General features: G+C 33.9%; 1 protein-coding gene across 4 annotated transcripts in view; it reads left to right on the top strand.

Moving 5' to 3' along the window:
- Positions 1-19193, top strand: part of LOC149779368 (uncharacterized) — a 238271-nt gene that overhangs the window by 120915 nt on the left and 98163 nt on the right. For all 4 annotated transcript variants that reach the window (XM_089939995.1, XM_089939997.1, XM_089939994.1 and 1 more), the window contains one exon: positions 14938-15839. In XM_089939995.1, coding sequence (XP_089796121.1) covers positions 14979-15839 — 861 coding nt within the window. In that variant the 5' untranslated portion in view covers positions 14938-14978. The remainder of the gene's footprint in view (positions 1-14937; positions 15840-19193) is intronic.

Here is a 19193-nt window from a genome sequence, read left to right as displayed (position 1 = left end):
GCAGTTTATATTGATCAGTCAAAAGCATGACAGACAAGAGGTCATTGATTGTTTCAAGTGATATACCTAATGGTCATTGCTTGCATCAAGTTATACGCACCTGATAATCATACAAATTGTCCAGCGAGTTTACTTTGAAAGTAAGGGCAATATTTCTGCAGGAGATGGGGGAGTCAATTTATCAGAATCGCTATGACATTGAACATGCCTGCTAATTGTCAGTGTAAATTCATTACATTTTTTGTCTGGTATGTTTTATTATCACTGGTAGGTCTAAATGTATAGTTTGATGCTTATAATGTACCACAAGCGTAATAACTGAGATAAATGGGACACAGATTTCACATGCATGCACACACACACACACACACACACACATTGAAACATAATTATTTATTTCCCCTCTTTTGTCATATTCTCCTATCTTTCTTGCAGCTTATTTGTTTTTATTGATCATTATCAGTAGATTACCATGGATTCTCATATTCTGACATTTATTTCTGCAGTGATAGAGTTTCAGTGGTCTATGTCATATTTGTTTTTGCAAAGATAGAATTTCAATGGCCTGTGTGGTGTATATATCTTAAAGTCACGAGTCAAACCCAGCTATTATGAAGGAAGTCCTTTATCTGAGGAATCCAATAAACTAGAATTTGTATCCACGTACACTGCTTTCGTTGCTGGGTAGAGTTTTACTTTCAGTACGAAAGAAACACTTAAGTAAACTAGATGCAGTAATGTGCATGCTTAGCAATTTATATTCAGCAAAGAAGGATGAAGGGAATCCAGTTAAAGACTCTGGGAGTTGAATTATTTTCTATCTCTAGGCTTCTCTAGTCAGTTGACTGGGTATGTGATGGGTACAGTATTCAATTATTGCAATGTATCTTCTCCGCATGTGACAGAAAGACAGTCTAACATTAGGAAGCCTCAAAATAACCTGATTCCCCTCTCCACTAAAGAGGATGATCTAGTGTCCCCTAATAATGAAGTTAATATTTAAATCATTCATTTTCACTGCTGTTGAAAGTTGAACAGCTTTTAGAATAGCCTGTCATATAGGGTAACCAGAGTCTTTGATTCTTAGGCTGGTATGGGAAGAGAGTTTGGGATCACTAATATGCAAAGCACATATAATAGCATGCAGCATCTATAGTGATAACATTTGATGGTTTTCTTTAATGAAATTGTTTGTGGAGATTGTATTTAGTATATTAAGATGTACATCAATGAAACATAATGTATATGGGAGTGAATAATTTTGGTTCTTGCTTTTCTGTTAATATGGGCCAAAAATTCAAGCTGTGTATTAAATAGGCAATGGTGTTCATTCCAGAAATGGAAAAAGTGACCAGGCAGGTTATGTTTAAAATAACAGGGATCTGCAAATACCATTTCCTGTCTTTTGTTTATATAAGGATGCAAATTTCTGCCGATCTATAATGAGCACATTAATTTGGGCCAGAGAGCAATTAATTAGAGTTATGGGGACAGGTACTTGTTAAATCGCTATACTGCAATTATTTCTAATGTCTGTGTGAGGCTAGGAAGTGATTCTTAATTGAGCCTTCATTTACTTAATCTTTAGACAGCTAGAAAAGGGATGGTTAACTTCGATTTTAGATTGGGACTGTCAGAAGCGGAATTTTTCCAGATCTGTTGTTTGGAATTCTATAGGTCACGCTGATCACAATTTTGGTGTTTATTTATAAAAGGCGGTAAATATATTTAATCCTGATTGGTTATGCTAAATAAGGGGCTTGGTTCCCACATGAAAATTTCTTGGGGGGTTAAATTGCCCTCATCAAAAAAATATAGTGAGTCTGCAATTTTCCTGCAAAAGTGAAAATATAAGGGACTCGAAGACTGAATTTAGAAGAAATTATCTCGTTAAACATTAGTCAAAGTTACCGGATGTCTGCAAAGTCAACGGACACAATTTTGGCAGTAGAAGTGATCAAAGCTTGAAAGCACAAGGGGAAATTATAGCTCTATGGATGTATCCTCGGATGTATCCACATACATGTACCTACTTATCCAAGTATCTACACACTTGCGTATCCACCTGACCACACAAAGTTTGAGGGCTGAAGAGAGGCGAGACAGTAGGGAGGTCAGAAAAGGGAAAAAGCAAAAGGACCTGGAGGAACCACCATAGTGAAATTGGAGTGGACTAGAAATAAGCAGGTTATGCAGTTGTAGAAGGCATTGACTTTGATTGTTCACTTGATCATATGATGAACTAATTCTATCATTTAAAACAGATCAGCTATTTATATAAATATATTTGCATTTGAAATTCTGTGAAAGATTTATTTGAAAAAGAAGTGTATCTTCCTAATGTAATGTATTAATCCCAGTTGTTTATGTAATTGATTTTAAAAGAATTCCACGTACGGGGGCTCGTGTCATTCTGTTCTATATTTCTGCTCAGATTTCTGTTTATTCCATCTATATGTTTCACACTATTTTAATATTTACTTGATCCAGGCAACAACAATACAGAGGGTGATCACCCTCTAGATAACAATAGCCAAATAAAGTGGACACCTTGTAGAAAGTACAAACTCATGTTATACCACACCACCAGTAGCAACCGCTACAGTTTATAACAAATTCAAACTCAAATTACTGCAGGCACTTGCATTATAGATTAATTAATTTCAGCAATAAATGGTCATTTTTCCAGCATTATATGCTTTGAATCAGTTGTTGTGGAGTCAAGACTACAGAACATTTTAGTAGTTTCCTTTTCTGCTAAAATAATCATGTTCACTATGCAAGTCATGATTATTTTAGTTGACAAGGAAATTGTAGCAAAGTGTGCTGTATTGGTAGTCGGACTAAACTGTGAAGTACTTTGAAAAGTGAATATTGAAATGAATAAATCCATGACCTGAACACTTGTGATCATTAACAGTCTCTTCTGTCATGACCTTTCTGTAATGGGATTTGAATTCCTTAAGCTTGAGCAACTTATACGAACAGATTTTGCACATTTAATTATTCATTTTGCAGTCCCTATATGTACTTTGTTAATAAACACAACAGTGTTTTTACTGAAATAGATTTCACCAGTAATTTTGCACATTTAATTATTCATTTTGCAGTCCCTATATGTACTTTGTTAATAAACACAACAGTGTTTTTACTGAAATAGATTTCACCAGTAATTTTGCACATTTAATTATTCATTTTGCAGTCCCTATATGTACTTTGTTAATAAACACAACAGTGTTTTTACTGAAATAGATTTCACCAGTAATTTTGCACATTTAATTATTCATTTTGCAGTCCCTATATGTACTTTGTTAATAAACACAAGTGTTTTTACTGAAATAGATTTCACCAGTAATTTTGCACATTTAATTATTCATTTTGCAGTCCCTATATGTACTTTGTTAATAAACACAAGTGTTTTTACTGAAATAGATTTCACCAGTAATTTTGCACATTTAATTATTCATTTTGCAGTCCCTATATGTACTTTGTTAATAAACGCAACAGTGTTTTTACTGAAATAGATTTCACCAGTAATTTTGCACATTTAATTATTCATTTTGCAGTCCCTATATGTACTTTGTTAATAAACACAACAGTGTTTTTACTGAAATAGATTTTACCAGTAATTATGCGTCATGTACTTTCCATTGGTGCCCAAGCTAATCAAAATCATCAAGACATTTCTGTCAGCCAATGAAATTGATCATCTTATGCTTGTTTGGCAATGTGTGCACACTATTCAGTAAGCTTGGGATGTGCATAGTAAAGTCTAACATCAACTGTAATGATCTTTGATTCTTCTTGGGTCTTTTTATTTACCATATTGGCAACATGGAGGGAACTTTCTTGCACCAGAGATTTAAAACAAAGGTCATCAGTGCAATGGTGCAGCTGAAAATGAGCCCTGGGGTAATAAACCTTATGCTGAAACAATGCCATATTCAAAATGATGAGAAATTACTACACTCAAATGCAGTGTAATTATCACTCATCATTGTTCTGAAGTGAAAACTTCTCTAAACCGGCTTAGAGGCCATACACCTGCAAACTCACCAGGCCATGTAGTTTTATTTAAATTCTTGATATTTTTAGAAATGTACCTTTAATCAGCACCATGAGCTCTATTGTGCTGACATGCCATTAAACCCTAATCCATTTTGGTTCTTCTGTTGTTGATTGTGGAGCTAAAAGTTTGGTCCTAACTGTCCACTTAAGGAGTGTTGTGCTGTGTACTCTGGGATAGTATACTTCGGGACCAACCTTTGGGGGATGGAGCCTGGGACTTTCTTTTGAGCCAGATATTTGTTTTTCTTTTATATCAAGATAATTCAATCTTTTGAACTAATATAATGGATTTTTAAAAAAAATAAAGATCATAGCAAGAATATTTTCTGAAGCTCTTTATTTGAGAGGTGGATTTTTTTTCTCAAAAATAAGATCATGGGCCTCCAGATAATGAAATGACTAGACTCTTGTCTGTGTGTGGAATGGCTGGTTATGATAGCAGCTACTGTAACACTTACAGTTTAGAGTATTTCTTACATACTTCAGGAAAAATGCTTTCAGACTATTAATAACTTTGAAAGAAGACAAATTCCCATTATTCTAGAATTTGAATAATGCCAACAGCTGAGGACTTGAATATTTACTTTGAATGTTTGGTTGCTTTGGCAATTTTGTATTGTTGGGAGCCAATAATTTTAAAGGTTAGAAATATTTTTCAGACAGTGAATGTTATCTTTGTTCATTTATTAAAGTTACAGGTACTATAGAAAGTTAAATGGTTACATCAGTTCTGGATTCACAGCAGTTAAAATGAAATAAAGGCGTGGAAACAAAATTGTTGGAAGCAAAGTGGAATATGAGAACTGAATGCTTGGTGGTTTGACTTTTAAATGAATTGGATATGGCTGCTTGGCAGTTTGGCTTTTAGAACAATCCTGTGTTTGATTAATCATCACAGAGATATGGTATGTATGATTAGGAGTCCTATGCAAACTTTATAGACTCAGGTAATACAGGTAATTGCATATAATATGTTGAGAGATCTAGAGCTATGTATTAATTAGTAGAGCAAACAACTACCCAGAACTACCAGTGCATTATGCAATGGCAGATTGTGGTCAGTGTTTATGGCAGATAGACCTGACTTATAGGTGGGTGCATATGGTAGTTTCAGTTCACAGTCCATATGGTCAAGCCAAGTACAGGAATGTGGTATGTGTTGTCTCTCATGAAGAGTTTGTACAAATGATGTTGATTAGCCATTAAATATGGCCACTAATGCTAAAAAGTAAAAATACTTTAAATGACTTCTCAAGAACCACTTGGCACTAGAACAACTAGAACAAATTTGATGGAGAGCATTCTGTAATGAAATGTTATGGCATACTATTTTATATTTCCATCACACTTTCTCTTGCACTCTCTTTGTAGCTGTTTGAGATTAAGTGATGCAACTTGACATACATATAAATCGCTTTTAGAAGGTGTGTTGTGTTCCATTCATGGTCACTGTCATGATCTGTTATGTTGAATTTCTGTTTCACTCTTTCCACTATAATTTTAGAGCCATTTAAGATGAAGCAGTAAAACTTGGTGTGTGTGTATATATATATATATATATATATATATATATATATATATATATATATATATATATATATATATATATCAGTGTTTATTTCAAAATAGGTCATGCCAGCAAGGAGACAAGTGTCCTCCCTTGTAGTTATTATATAGTACATGTATGACATGGCAATTATAAACAATGGTACAATCCCCCGTGATGAAAATTGATGCAAACTTTATGCATTTGATAGTAATAAGTATAAATAATAAAATAATAATGTATAAAATAAGAAAACATACTTAGTACGCAGCTAGTTAGTCAGTATTAGAAATCTGAGTGAGCGTCAAATTTCAGAGTGATAAACAACAAGATCTTCACACACAGGAGTTGAACCATGAATGAAACTTGTTTCATTATCAAAGGAAAGGTGCAGTTTTGAGTATGATTTGATTGGTTGTTTCAGGCCACCCTAGTCTCACTGAATTCATGTTTTTAAAAACGTATGCTGAGTCCCGGATACACACAAAATAAAGTTTTTTTATGAAAAATTTTGTGTGAAAAAACCGTTCAAAATGGTTGTATGGCCATTACACTGGCAGAAAAGGAAACAAACTGTACAAATTACGTATACAAGTTGACACCTATGCCAACAGTGATTTGGAAAGGCCCAGAAACAACCAGGTTATGCTGACAATTTGAGTTTGATCATTGACTTGATTCTATGATGAGATTTGTTTTATCGGTATAACAGAATGGCTCATTGCATTTGGCATAAATTTAGTAATTTTATTTTTAATAGAAAATGTATCATTCAAATGTCATTTTCAATTTCATTTTGTTTATGAAAATGATTAAATCTTCATATTGTACATAAGGGTTCTTATGTTGTTCTAGCCTATATCATTGCTCAGATCTGTTATTCCATCCATTATTTCATATTTTACTTATTGTTTGCTTGATGAGGGTATTAACACCATGGTAAATCATCTCCTATACAATGATATTACCAAAACACCGTAACAGGTGGGGGATTATACCACTCCCATCCCCACCCCTACATCTGCATGTGATAGATTCAGCATTGCTCCATGTATAACTGTCTTTGATGATGATAGCATAGACTGTTTAATAGCAGTTAGTGCCATCATTTGGAATAGTCATCAGGAAAGCTTTTAAATATAACAAGCACAAAATATTGATGAGTGTACTTTAAATTGCATACAATTTATGTGATAAAATGACCACTCTCATTATTACAAAATTTTAGTAATATGTTAAATATATCTGCACATGATTAAAAGCTCACTCCTTACTTATTTACAACTATAATTAGATGATCCCTCTGGTCTTAGAATGTATTTATGTATAGATGGATGTATGTATGGATAGATGGATGTATGTATGGATGGATGGATGGATGGGTGGGTGGGTGGGTGGGTGGATGGATGGATGGATGGTACAAACATTTAGGAAGATAAACCCATGATTTTAAATACATGTCCCCAACACATGAACTCAGTTATCATACATATCAATTTTCAGACCTATTGGTCTCATAATTTGGGACTTCTCAATAATTTTAAAGCCTCCTTAACCTCCACCCAACCGCATAGACCATAAACCATGCACAGTCATATCACTAGGTTTTGAAGTATGTGCCCTTGTGCCAGCGACTTTTGTTTGCATTATTGGTACAAGAAAGTTCCGTTAGTGATGCATGTTCAGGGCACATTATAAAGACCACTCCCCCACAAAAAAAAACAGAGATAAAAAGCATTACAGTTGATTCTAATCTGAATTGAATGCATCCCAAGCTTACTGAATAGAGTATACCCTTTGCACCAAGAGTGCATGCCTAATGATCTTGATAGAAAATGTGAAGAAGTACAGATGGAATCTTAAATTAAAACACTGCTGCATTTATTTCTTAAATACAGTAGTGTACAGGGAGAAAATATGTAGACTCCAATATCCAAAACAAATTCCAGAGGGGAATGGTTACTCCAGCATGAGGAAATCTCATTACGTCAGGCTCATGATGGAAAAGGCTGATAATATCACAGATGCTTTTCTTGTGGATTTAGTCATTTCTGCAATAAATTTCATCATTGAATTAGACTGTATATAAGTTTGCTACAGTTTCCTCAACTAAACCAACTCTGACCTGAACAGTTGACACTATTGATTTATTGGAGAAGGAAATTTTGATAAAAACTCTATGCTGTGGTCTGACTCTACAATGACTAATTCAAAGCATATAATGCTGAAAAAGTGAACATTTTTATTGAAAAAATAATAAATCTATGATGCATATGCCTGTGATAATGACCTGTTTGAATTTCTTAAAATAAGAAACTGGTAGAGGTATCTGAGAACTGTTTTATTAGGTAGTCTGTCATCTGTCCATAAATTAGCACATGTTTGTTATCACATCTGCTCCTAAACTATTTGGGGGATTGCCTTAAGACTTTCCACACTTATTGATCCCAAGGTCTAGTTTGCCCAATATGAAACTGGTGCAGCTCAGACATCCAGCAACTGCAGCAACCACCTTTCAAATCTTGTTATTGCTAATCCTCCTAAATGGATGGTTATATCAACATGGGTTTTTGCTAAAAGACTTCTTCAAATGTCTAGTTGGTCTTAAATGAAAATGGTGCTGTTCTGACATCCAATCTCGTCATCATGGAAAGTCATATTGATATGGTTTCTTTCCAGTTGACTTCTTATGTTGTCCAGTTTGTCCAGAATGAAAATGGTGATACTCTTCAAAACTCTTAAGTCATATCAATATGGGATTTTCACTTCTTATAATGTCTTGTTATTCTTGAATGAAAATGGTTGAGATCTGACATTTTTAATATGGCCATCATGGTGGCCATCTTGAAAATCTTGTGTAGGCTACTCCATTTAATTGAAAGTCATTTTTCATGAGAAGGGTTCTTATGGTGTCTAGTTGGTCCTAATGAAAATGATGCAGACTTGCCCTTGAAGGTCATCTTGAAAATATCTAAATTCTTCTCAAATGGATGGTACATGAACATGGGATTTTCACCAGTGTTACATTCATATTCAAAGGACAAACATCCAATAAGTGTCCAGTAACTTGTGTAAAACTTGAGATAAAATCTACAAAAACCAAATCCAGTGTTGCTTACAGTACCAGGCCCTGTCACATATAACTCATGGTACAAATTCAGCTCCCATAGGAAACCTTTGCAAACACCATGAAGTTAATTCAGTAACTTAAAAATTTCTGAATGCTCATGATCAAACCTATATTTATCATTATAGACATATCTTTGATGTAAACTCTTTTGTAGGCAAAAACATTTGAGACAGCATTTTTTTGATCAACATGTGTTTGGAAAAATGTTTCAATTCCACACTGAAGAGTTGGATGCAAATTTGAGTAATGAGTTTTCCAAACTCAAGTCTGTCTGTAAAAGGACTGAAATTTGTTTCAGTTACAACTTGCATCAGTTTCCTAAAGATGTGTTTCATGAACATTTTACTTATATTATCAACCAATCCTGGCCAGCCAAAGCCATAATTATATGCTCGATTTTATGTTCACCCATTTCTGGACTGGTTCCTATTCTTCCATGTCATTAGTACACTGAGTCCCCATATTTACCCTTGATTTACTTGACAGACCTATTTATGATTATAGAACGCATAAGTTGACATTGTGCATAGTTGCATTTGTCAAAGATTACATTAATGAATATTAAATTGTTTGGAATTCATGCGTACCAACAATAGCAATGGTGCATTTCAATCAACATTTAAGTATTTGAGGTTCATTTCAAAAGGTATTAATTTTGCTTTTTATTTGCAAATAGAACCTTAATTTTGCATTCATAGTAAAGTTAGCATGCATATGTGGAACCACATTAAGGCTGTTGTTCTCTGTAGAAATTCAGCTTCCATAGTAAATGTATGGAAAAGTTGAATAAGTTTAAATTCCTGAATGCTCATGACCAAACCTATATTTATCAGTACTGTATACATATCCTCCATGCAAGTGACTCCATAAAGAAAATGAAATGAGCTGCAACTTTTTCTGAATCAGCATGTGTTTAAAACATGTGTTTACAATTCTGCACCACAGAGTTAGGTCTTAATTTCAGTAATGAGTTTTCCAACTCATCTTTGTAAAAGAACTGAAATTCATAAATAAAACATTTTCACTGTTGTTTCAATATCAACCAGTCCTTGCTAGTCAAACCCATATATTATAAATGCCAATTTTCCCTGAGTGACTTGTCGGGTAGTCTTTTGATTTTAGCCCCAATCTTTTAATCTACTGGTTGGCCAGCAGAAACTCCAGGAAATGACAAATCTGCCGTGCATAGATAGTTCAAGATAAAACAATCTGCCAAGCATAGATATTTCCAGTTGAAACAACACCCAACAAGCATATGTATTTCCAGCTGAAACATTCAATAGACTGTTTGTGACTGTCATAATCTGTCAATCAAGTTATCAACCTAACAACCAATCAAATCGTGGTGCATGACATGTGCTGATGTATTTATTGGAAACACGTAAATTGTTTTACTCATTACTTTGTCAGTATTGAATAATGTGTCCTGTATAACCAATTGCAGCAACCTGACATGTATAATACAGTTCTTGAACTATTTGGAAATACTTTTGGTACCATGTTGAAATGTATGCTAAAAGATTCAAAAGAAAAAATGTCATTGAAATTATTTTTTTAAAAGTTCAACAGTGCTTGATTTGACAAATTTAAACGTGTGAAGCATAATGAAAAAATTGTCAAGAAAAATAATAAAGTTGAGTAACTATTATTCATTAAAGTCAGTTTTCTTGGTTTTGGTACAATGTGCACTTTCTTGGTTAAATTTTTGACAAAATTGGTTGCTAGAATATCTCCCTGATTTGGATCCAGTCTTCAGATTGTGAACACTGCAGATCTCCCTGATTTGGACCCAATCTTCAGATTGATTGATCTTCCTGTTTTGGTCCCAGAAAACGTGGCATGTATGCAAATATACTCTATTTTATGTTTACCCTTTTCTAGACCTGTTCATTTTTTGATATCATTGGTACTGCAGGAGTCCATAACTACCTGCTCTCTAGAGGACTCTTTGTTTTAGTAAGGATCAGAGAGAATGAATTTGAATTAATTTAACAATGATGGCTTATCCAAGGGCATAGAAATGGTCCAGCCTGGGTTAGCAGGGCTGGGAAGATAAACCAGAGAACTCTGCCAGTTGACAGTCTCTGGTATCAAATATATAATGGAGGCTGTGATTAATGTTCTGGCCAGTTCTCACTACTATCAGATAGAACCTGGCATGTACTCAGAGTAAAATTTTGCTAATAACAACCAGTTGACTTCTTATGATACCTAGTTTTGTTCTGAATGAAAATAGTGCAAATCATGCATCCAATTTGGATGCCACAGTGGCTGTCTGTCTTGAAAATCTTGCAGTCACTACTCCCTCTAAATGAAGGGTTATATTGATATGGGTTTTCACCATACAACTGCTTGGTCTAGACAAAATTGGTGCCAGTCTGACAGCCAATATGTCTACCACATAAATTAATTTGAGAATTATGATATCACTGAAGAATGTCAGGGATGATTTCATTGCTCAGCAGTTAAAATAAAGAAATGGTCTATTCTTGAATTCCTGGAAATTTTCTTCAGCCAGTAGAGCATCAATACCTTTGAGGGACTCTTGTTCTAAATGAGGCCACTTTTTGACCTGGTACAGGACATTAGTCCCAGGTTTCTCATTTCTGTAATGAACACTGGTATGGGAGAAGTTGTATAACATTACAAATATACTTAGTAATAGATTGGATGACTTAAGTACCACCTTTTGTTAGAAAAGTGGAGGGAAATAATCACACCTGTCCAAATGGACACTTGAGAACATAAATTTTGTCTCTTATGGACAAGTGCTGTTTTTATTAAAGTGTAATAGGTAAGTAAAGTTAATGTTCACATATGTTGTCTTTTTTGAGCATATGTCTTTTATATTCAGGTATTCTTTAAGATAAGGTTTTGCTTGAAAGGAATAACTGTTTGGTTGCATAACATTTTCTTTTTTTTAATATTCTACTTATAGCTGTTTTATTATTCTCCAGTGTAAATGAACTCTCATTAACTTGTAGACAGCCTTCATGAAATTAACAAGTGATGATCAGTTTTCATACATAGATCTTGCCAGTGGAATAACCCTATATATATATATAGTGGCATCTCAGCCCAGATTCTGTTGCTGAAATTTTCTACATGAAGACAGTCTGCATGTTTTCATAATCAGTTGTTTGAAATATGCTGCTTCAGATTGATATAATAGGACAGCTGCATTCCTATTGGCATGAAGAACTGGTATTGTATAGCATCTTACAGTGCTAATCATCTTAAGACCCTTTTAACCCCATTGACCTCCTAATGAACCAACAGTTGGACAGTTGATAAAGATAATCAACTACAAATGATGGACCAATCAAATTAGATTCATTCATTCATTTATCAGATATGTTCAATTCAGTAATTTTCCCAACAAATAATAAAAACTGGAAATCTTCATGAGGCTGTCATAAATATTTTCTTTGTTTAATATATGTTTTGGAAAATTTGTTAATGCATTCTTCTTCCTAAACTGAAAAGTGCATTGTATAAAAATAGTCTAGCTTTTTTCTGATATACATGTAATCATTGTGAACTATCTAAAGAAGTTAAAGCATCATTATTGCTTTTCTTTTAAATGTTTGCAATGTGTGCAGCATAGATAATATTTAAAACAGATAATGGCAGACTTTGTTGCATAATATATATAGTACATAAAAGTATGTAATTTTTGTATCTTCAAAAAGTTATTACTACTCCTCCTGAACAAAATGTAATGTTGATATGGGGTTTTCTTTTCACCAGATACCCAACATGGCTTCTGCAGGGTCCATCTTGAAAATGGTGTTATTGCTACACCACCAGAATGGATGGAAGTATCATCATAATATTTTACTAAGCAGCTTCCTATGATGACTAGTTGAAAATGCTGTTGATCTGATGTCCAAGATAGCACCACATTACCCATCTTGAAAATCCTGTTATTCCTTCTGAGCTTAAAGTACTAATACACTGTACCATGATTATTTATTTACCATAAGACATTTTATGAAGTCTTGATGGTCCTAAATAAAAATGGTACCACTTGCACATTCACTATGGCCACAACAGGGGCAGTCTGGAAAATCTCTGTATCACTTATCCTGTTTGAATGGTCATATCAGTATGTGTTTTTTTGTTTTTACCAATAGACTTCTTATGGTGTCTGGCTGGTCCTAAATAGAATTGGTGCCAGTCTAATATCTAATATGACCACTATGGCAGCGATCTTGAAAATCTTGTTATTGTTACTCTTCCAAAATGGAATGTATTAAACAATTTGGTTCATGGAATAACCTGAAATGGTCAAAATGAATTAATTTGAGTCACTAATGACTAATAGATCGGTTCTTTGGAGGTATTATTGTTATTTTATCAAAGATGAGAATGGCATATGAACAGATTACACATCTATATCAGTCTGTAATTTGGATCCTGGAAATTATAAGACCAATATATGGACAGATTTGCAGTATCACTACCCTACCAACAAGAATCCTTCTTAAGATGACATATCCTTCAAGTTGTTGAAGTTGATTTATGTGAAGAGTTCTTTGTTCAAAAGATTCAACTTGAGACAACTGAAATAAGTGTGGAATCTAAAAAGACATAATTAAACACAAATCAGTGAAAGGAGATAAAAGATCTTTCTTTTGATGTTTACCTGAGAAATTTATGTGCTTATTTCGTCTGTATTGCGTATTGAAGATGGTAAATTTTTGTATGTTTTTGTGTGTGTCTTATTCTGTGCATACATCAAAAATTTCTATTTTCGATTTCTCAAAACGGCTGGAAAAATTTAAGTTAGATTTGACAGAGAGGACCATTTTATGAAGAGTGTTAATGATGCTTTTTCACCACCAAATATAGCCACTTTTACTAATAATACACAAACTTTTAAATTATTTCTTGCAAAAACCATTTGTCAGAATTTGACCAAATTTGACAAATCATTTTGGCATGAAGTTTTTGCAAATGGTGCCTCTCCATAATAAAATAAGCTGCCATTACTAAAATTAGAGGACCTTTAAATGGCTTCTGATATACTGCTCAACAGAATTTGATAAAAAGAATCAGAGTGAGAAGGGCTTTCAAATTTTGTTTAAATGATGTTGAACTGCCACCAGATATGGCCACCATTACTTAGGTAGAAGAATCTTAAAAATGACTTCTTCTCACACAAAAAATGATTTTTATCATATTTGTCAGGAAGCTTTCTGGTATGAGCGGTTTTCCAGTTTGTACAAATGATATAAATTAGCTGTCAGATGTGGAGAATATAATTAAAAGTATGAAAAGCTTTAACCACCATCTCATCAGATTTTGACAGAATTTCTCTTTTGTGATCCTTGCCAAGACATGCTTCTATTGTTCTATGTTTGCTGTTACATTAGTTTCTGTTATATTGTGTGATTGCATTCCCAGTATTTTTGTCAGGACTGTTGTAGTAGGTTGAGTTCCAATATTAATTGTGTAGTTTATTTTTATTTATTGAAGAAAAAAATTCTTTCTTTCTCTTTCCCAGTTTTTTTCCTTTCTCCTTTCCCTTCCTTTCTTCTCCCTTTTTCTTCTTCCTTTTTCTTTCCCTTTCTATTCTGTACCTATGAGAGACTAGTGTGATTCTATCCAATTAAATATAAAAACTTATTCTGAAATAAGCCTACCTTGTGTTTTCGTAATGTGCATGTTTTTTTCTCTCATCACCTTAGCATCACCTGGACTTGAAAGAAGACACCAGGCTTAGCCCTATACAAGGAGCCTCATTCTTCTTTCTTCTCCAGTTGCTGTGCTGCTTTATATCTGTGGGCATAACCTTATGTCTCGTCATGAGCCATCTGCATTTTCAATGTCTTTGGGTTTGGAAATTGGTTATCATGGAATTCTTGACGCTACTGTTCCTAGGGTTTTACGGGATATGTATTGTTTGAAGTGGGCCCCTGATATCGCTTTCCTCCAAATTGGTTAATATGGTATCAGTTCTGTCCGTCTCAACAATGTAATTTTTTTCTGTTCACCATTTATGTGAATGACTTCTCATGCTTGGCATGCACCTCACACTGGTCAGATCTTTTCTTCTGTGTACTGAGCCACGCAGCTTAATAGTTAGGCTGTACTTGCATGATTTTATTAATGACAACATCCTTAAAGTATCCAGCAGCATTTGTTATAGGCAAGACAAAAACTTTATGAATTCTTTTTCTCTTTTCAGAAGCTGCTTATTTTGAAGTGTGAAATATTTTGAATGTAACCATGATGGCAAACAAGACAGAAAATTTCACAGATTTCACGGCCCCATCTAATGGCACTGCAAACTTGAGAGAGCCATTTTGGTCGATGATGGAAAAAGTTATTTTCGGAACATGGCTGACTGTCTCAGCATTGTGTGCTGTAATTGGAAATTTGATGGTGATTATTGTTGTTGCAAGGCATCGTGGGATGCAAACCAGAACCAACATGTTTCTAGTTAATTTGGCCATTGCCGATTTTTTTGTCGGCATATTGATGGCACCATTCTCATTAACTACACTAATCAAAGGTGGCTGGATATTCGGTGACACCATGTGCAAAATCAATGGATTTATGAATACTGTGTGTTTTATTACATCCATCCACACATTAATGTACATCAGTATTCATAAATATGTATCCATTACAAGACCATTCAGTCGCATTTTAAATAATTTGAAAATTGTGATCATGATCACTTGTGCATGGGCATGGGCCATATTCTGTGGTGTTCTTACAGTATTCACTCTTAGTAGAGTAATCTATAAGCCTGGTACAATGCAGTGTGGACCAGAATACCCACGCAACGAGATGGAGTATATTCATCATGCTATTATACAGATTACAAATATAGTAGTACCTTTCCTTATTATGACCTTTGCCTATTTAGGAATGTATCGGGAATTTCGACAACACATCGTTCGACTACACAAAAACACAACACTTCAATCAGATCAAATTATTGGTCAACAGATTCAGGTGACGAAAACATTATTTATAGTGCTTGCTTGTTTTTTACTTTGTTGGATTCCCTACGCAATCTACTCTGGTTATGTCACGACTGTGAAGGACAGAGAGAGTATTCCAGGCTGGGCTAATGCAGCAGTAAGTATGCCATTTGAATAATTTATGGATTTTATTGAAACCATTAATCTCATTTATAATAGATATTCATGCATAGGATCTGTGATAGAAACTTGTTTGTGTCATGCACAAACAGTTGAGATCAGACAAGGGAATAACAGATACCCCTCATTATAGAATGATTATTTGAGATCTGACAAGGGAATGAGTTATCCCTCACTATAGAATGATTATTTGAAATCAGGCAAGGGAATGAGTTATCCCTCACTATAATATGATTATTTGAGATCAGACAAGGGAATAATTGTTATCCCTTACTATAGAATGATTACTTGAGATCAGGCAAGGGAATAACAGTTATCCCTCACTATAGAATGATTACTTGAGATCAGACAAGGGATTAACAGTTATCCCTAGCTATAGAATGATTACTTGAGATCAGACAAGGGAATAACAGTTATCCCTCACGATATAATGATTATTTGAGATAGGAGAAGGGAATAACAGTTATCCTCATGATAGAATGATACTTAGTACTTAATATTATAAACCTGGTTGGTTACTTCATGGATGGCTTGGATTTGGGAAAGGAAGAAACCTAAAGATTTCGAGGTCAAAAACTCAAAAGACATGATCACTCTGACTGAAAGAAGAAAAGTGATTTCTTTAGAATAAATGGAGTTTTCCACCATCTGTAGTTACCAACTTTATGGATGACTTGCACTTGTACTAAAGAAGAAACCTTTCGATTTTGCATGAAAAGGTCAACGTCTCTAAGGTTGAAAGAAGTAAATAATTTCTGCACAATAACTTGAGTTTTCTGGCATCAACAGTTACTAACCATTATGGACAGCTTACACTAGGGGTAAAGAAGAATCCTATTGATTTTGTTGTTAATAGATCAAAGATCAAATTACAGGGGCTGAAATGAAAAAGATTGTTTCTGCACAATAACTCTAGTTCTCTTCCATCTACAGTTACTAGTTTGTGGATGGTTTGCACTTTAAGTAAGGAAGAAATTCATAAGAAAGTTTGGTCTTAAAATGTCTGAGGTCAAGGTCACATACTACAAGAAGAAACATTGTTTCTGTACATTGTCTCCAGTTTACCATCATCTTTGGTTACTGCACTTTGTGGATGGCTGGCACTCAGGTAAGGAAGAGCCATATTGATTGAGGGGTCAAAAAGGTCAAGTTGAAGGTCACTGTGACTGAAGAATAAAACTAGTTTCCACAGTATAACATTATTTTGCATCACATACTAAACTTTATTTATTACTTGCACTTGGGGTAAAGACAAATCCTACTGACTTTTGGATATAAAATTCAAAGGTCAAGGTCTCTGAGACTGAAAGAAGAGAACTCGTTTCTACACAAAAACTCTTGTTATCTGTATAAAGGCAGTTAAAAAATGGTGCAGGCCTATATTATGCCGTACTCTTATTGGCAGAAGTTATCCTTTCTGCAATTTTGCATACTGTAGACAATGCATTCTCACTTATAACACCCTTCATTATAGCATGATTTTTATAGTGTATGCTATTGAACTGGTGTTAAAATTAGGGTTGACAGGTCATTTTTGATGTTTTACTTTAAAACATTATATATATATTTAATGTGCTTTTTGTGATATTTTTTTTACCATAGGGGAAAAATGTACTAGGGTTGGCACTGAGAAACAAGGACAGTCAGCCGACTGGAAACATAGTTTTGGGGGGCATTATGGTGATGCATTCCATTTCATTATGTGGGAGTGAAATTATATGTACCATGTACTTGATTATAAGGTGGTTTCCTTTATAACTCCAATGGAAAGCAGTTTTTAAGAGAGAGCACTATAATTCACGATAACGTAAACTTGCTTATTATAACATGAAATCTCAGAACAATAAGGCTCCATCTCTAAATCAGTAAATTTCCATAGCTTCTGTCAACCATATCATAAACAGGGAACATTGTCTGAAAATGTTCAGAGGTCCATTATTATGCAACAGAAAATTTTAAGAAAATTAATTAATAGTCATTTGTTCTAATAATTGTTATGTTTAGAAGCCAGTTTCGGGTGCAACCAACCTACTGTAAACATGACTGATTCACAGCATATATAGACCACTCATGAATGGAAAAACCTGAATTGCTAAGTTTAACATATTCATACTATTATTTTAGAATAGTTTAACTTACTTTGTGAAGAGAAGTAAGGGAGACAAGATTTTGAAATAGCAATATCGTAATGTTGAACTTTACTTTTGTATGTATGGCACATATTAATTTTGCTTTTTTCTTGGATCATGATTATTCATAATAAAGAGATTTTTTAAACAGTATTTAACTCCAAAATAGTGAATTTTAGTGGCTGGTCAGATGTTAAAGCAGATAACTGTTAATAGTTCAGTTAGATAGATTTAGCTATACTATTTTAAAAAATTAGGTTTTTAATTTGCCTGTGCTAAGACCTTCATTTTTGCTTTGTTTTCTGTTCTCAGTGTCTAAGGTGATGTGATTAAATTATTAGGACATAGCATCCTAAAATTTGAAATGGCCACTACAGTTTGCAAGTTGCCCAGTGGCTAGTACAGTTTTCAAGTAGGTTGCCCAATGACTAAAAAAGTTTGACACATACTTGGAGTACTGAATTGCCAGTATACATTTATAAGTTGGAAATGGCCATAATACATTTATGACTTGGAAATGCCATTATACATTTATGAGTTGGAAATGGCCATTATACATTTATAAGTTGGAATTGGCCATTATACATTTATAAGTTGGAATTGGCCATTATGCATTTATGACTTGGAAATGCCATTATACATTTATGACTTGGAAATGCCATTATACATTTATGACTTGGAAATGCCATCATACATTTATGACTTGGAAATGCCATTATACATTTACGACTTGGAAATGCCATTATACATTTATGAGTTGGAAATGGCCATTATACATTTATAAGTTGGAAATGGCCATTATACATTCATAAGTTGGAATTGGCCATTATACATTTATAAGTTGGAATTGGCCATTATACATTTTTAAGTTGGAAATGGCCATTATACATTTTTAAGTTGGAAATAGCCATTATGCATTTTTAAGTTGGAAATGGCCATTATACATTTTTAAGTTGGAAATGACCATTATACATTTTTAAGTTAGAAATAGCTATTACACATTTATGAGTTGGAAATGGCCATTATACATTTCTAAGTTGGAAATGGCCATTATACATTTATAAGTTGGAAATGGCCATTATACATTTATAAGTTAAAAATGGCCGTTATACAATATAAGTTGGAAATGGCCATTATACATTTATAAGTTGGAAATGGCCATTATACATTTATAAGTTGGAAATGGCCATTATACATTTATA

Source organism: Sinohyriopsis cumingii, chromosome 17, assembly GCF_028554795.1.
Source record: "Sinohyriopsis cumingii isolate HCF-2022 chromosome 17, ASM2855479v2, whole genome shotgun sequence".
Taxonomy (NCBI): domain Eukaryota; kingdom Metazoa; phylum Mollusca; class Bivalvia; order Unionida; family Unionidae; genus Sinohyriopsis; species Sinohyriopsis cumingii.
The sequence above is the reverse complement of the archived record's forward strand: the minus strand, read 5'-3'. Positions and strand labels throughout refer to the sequence as shown.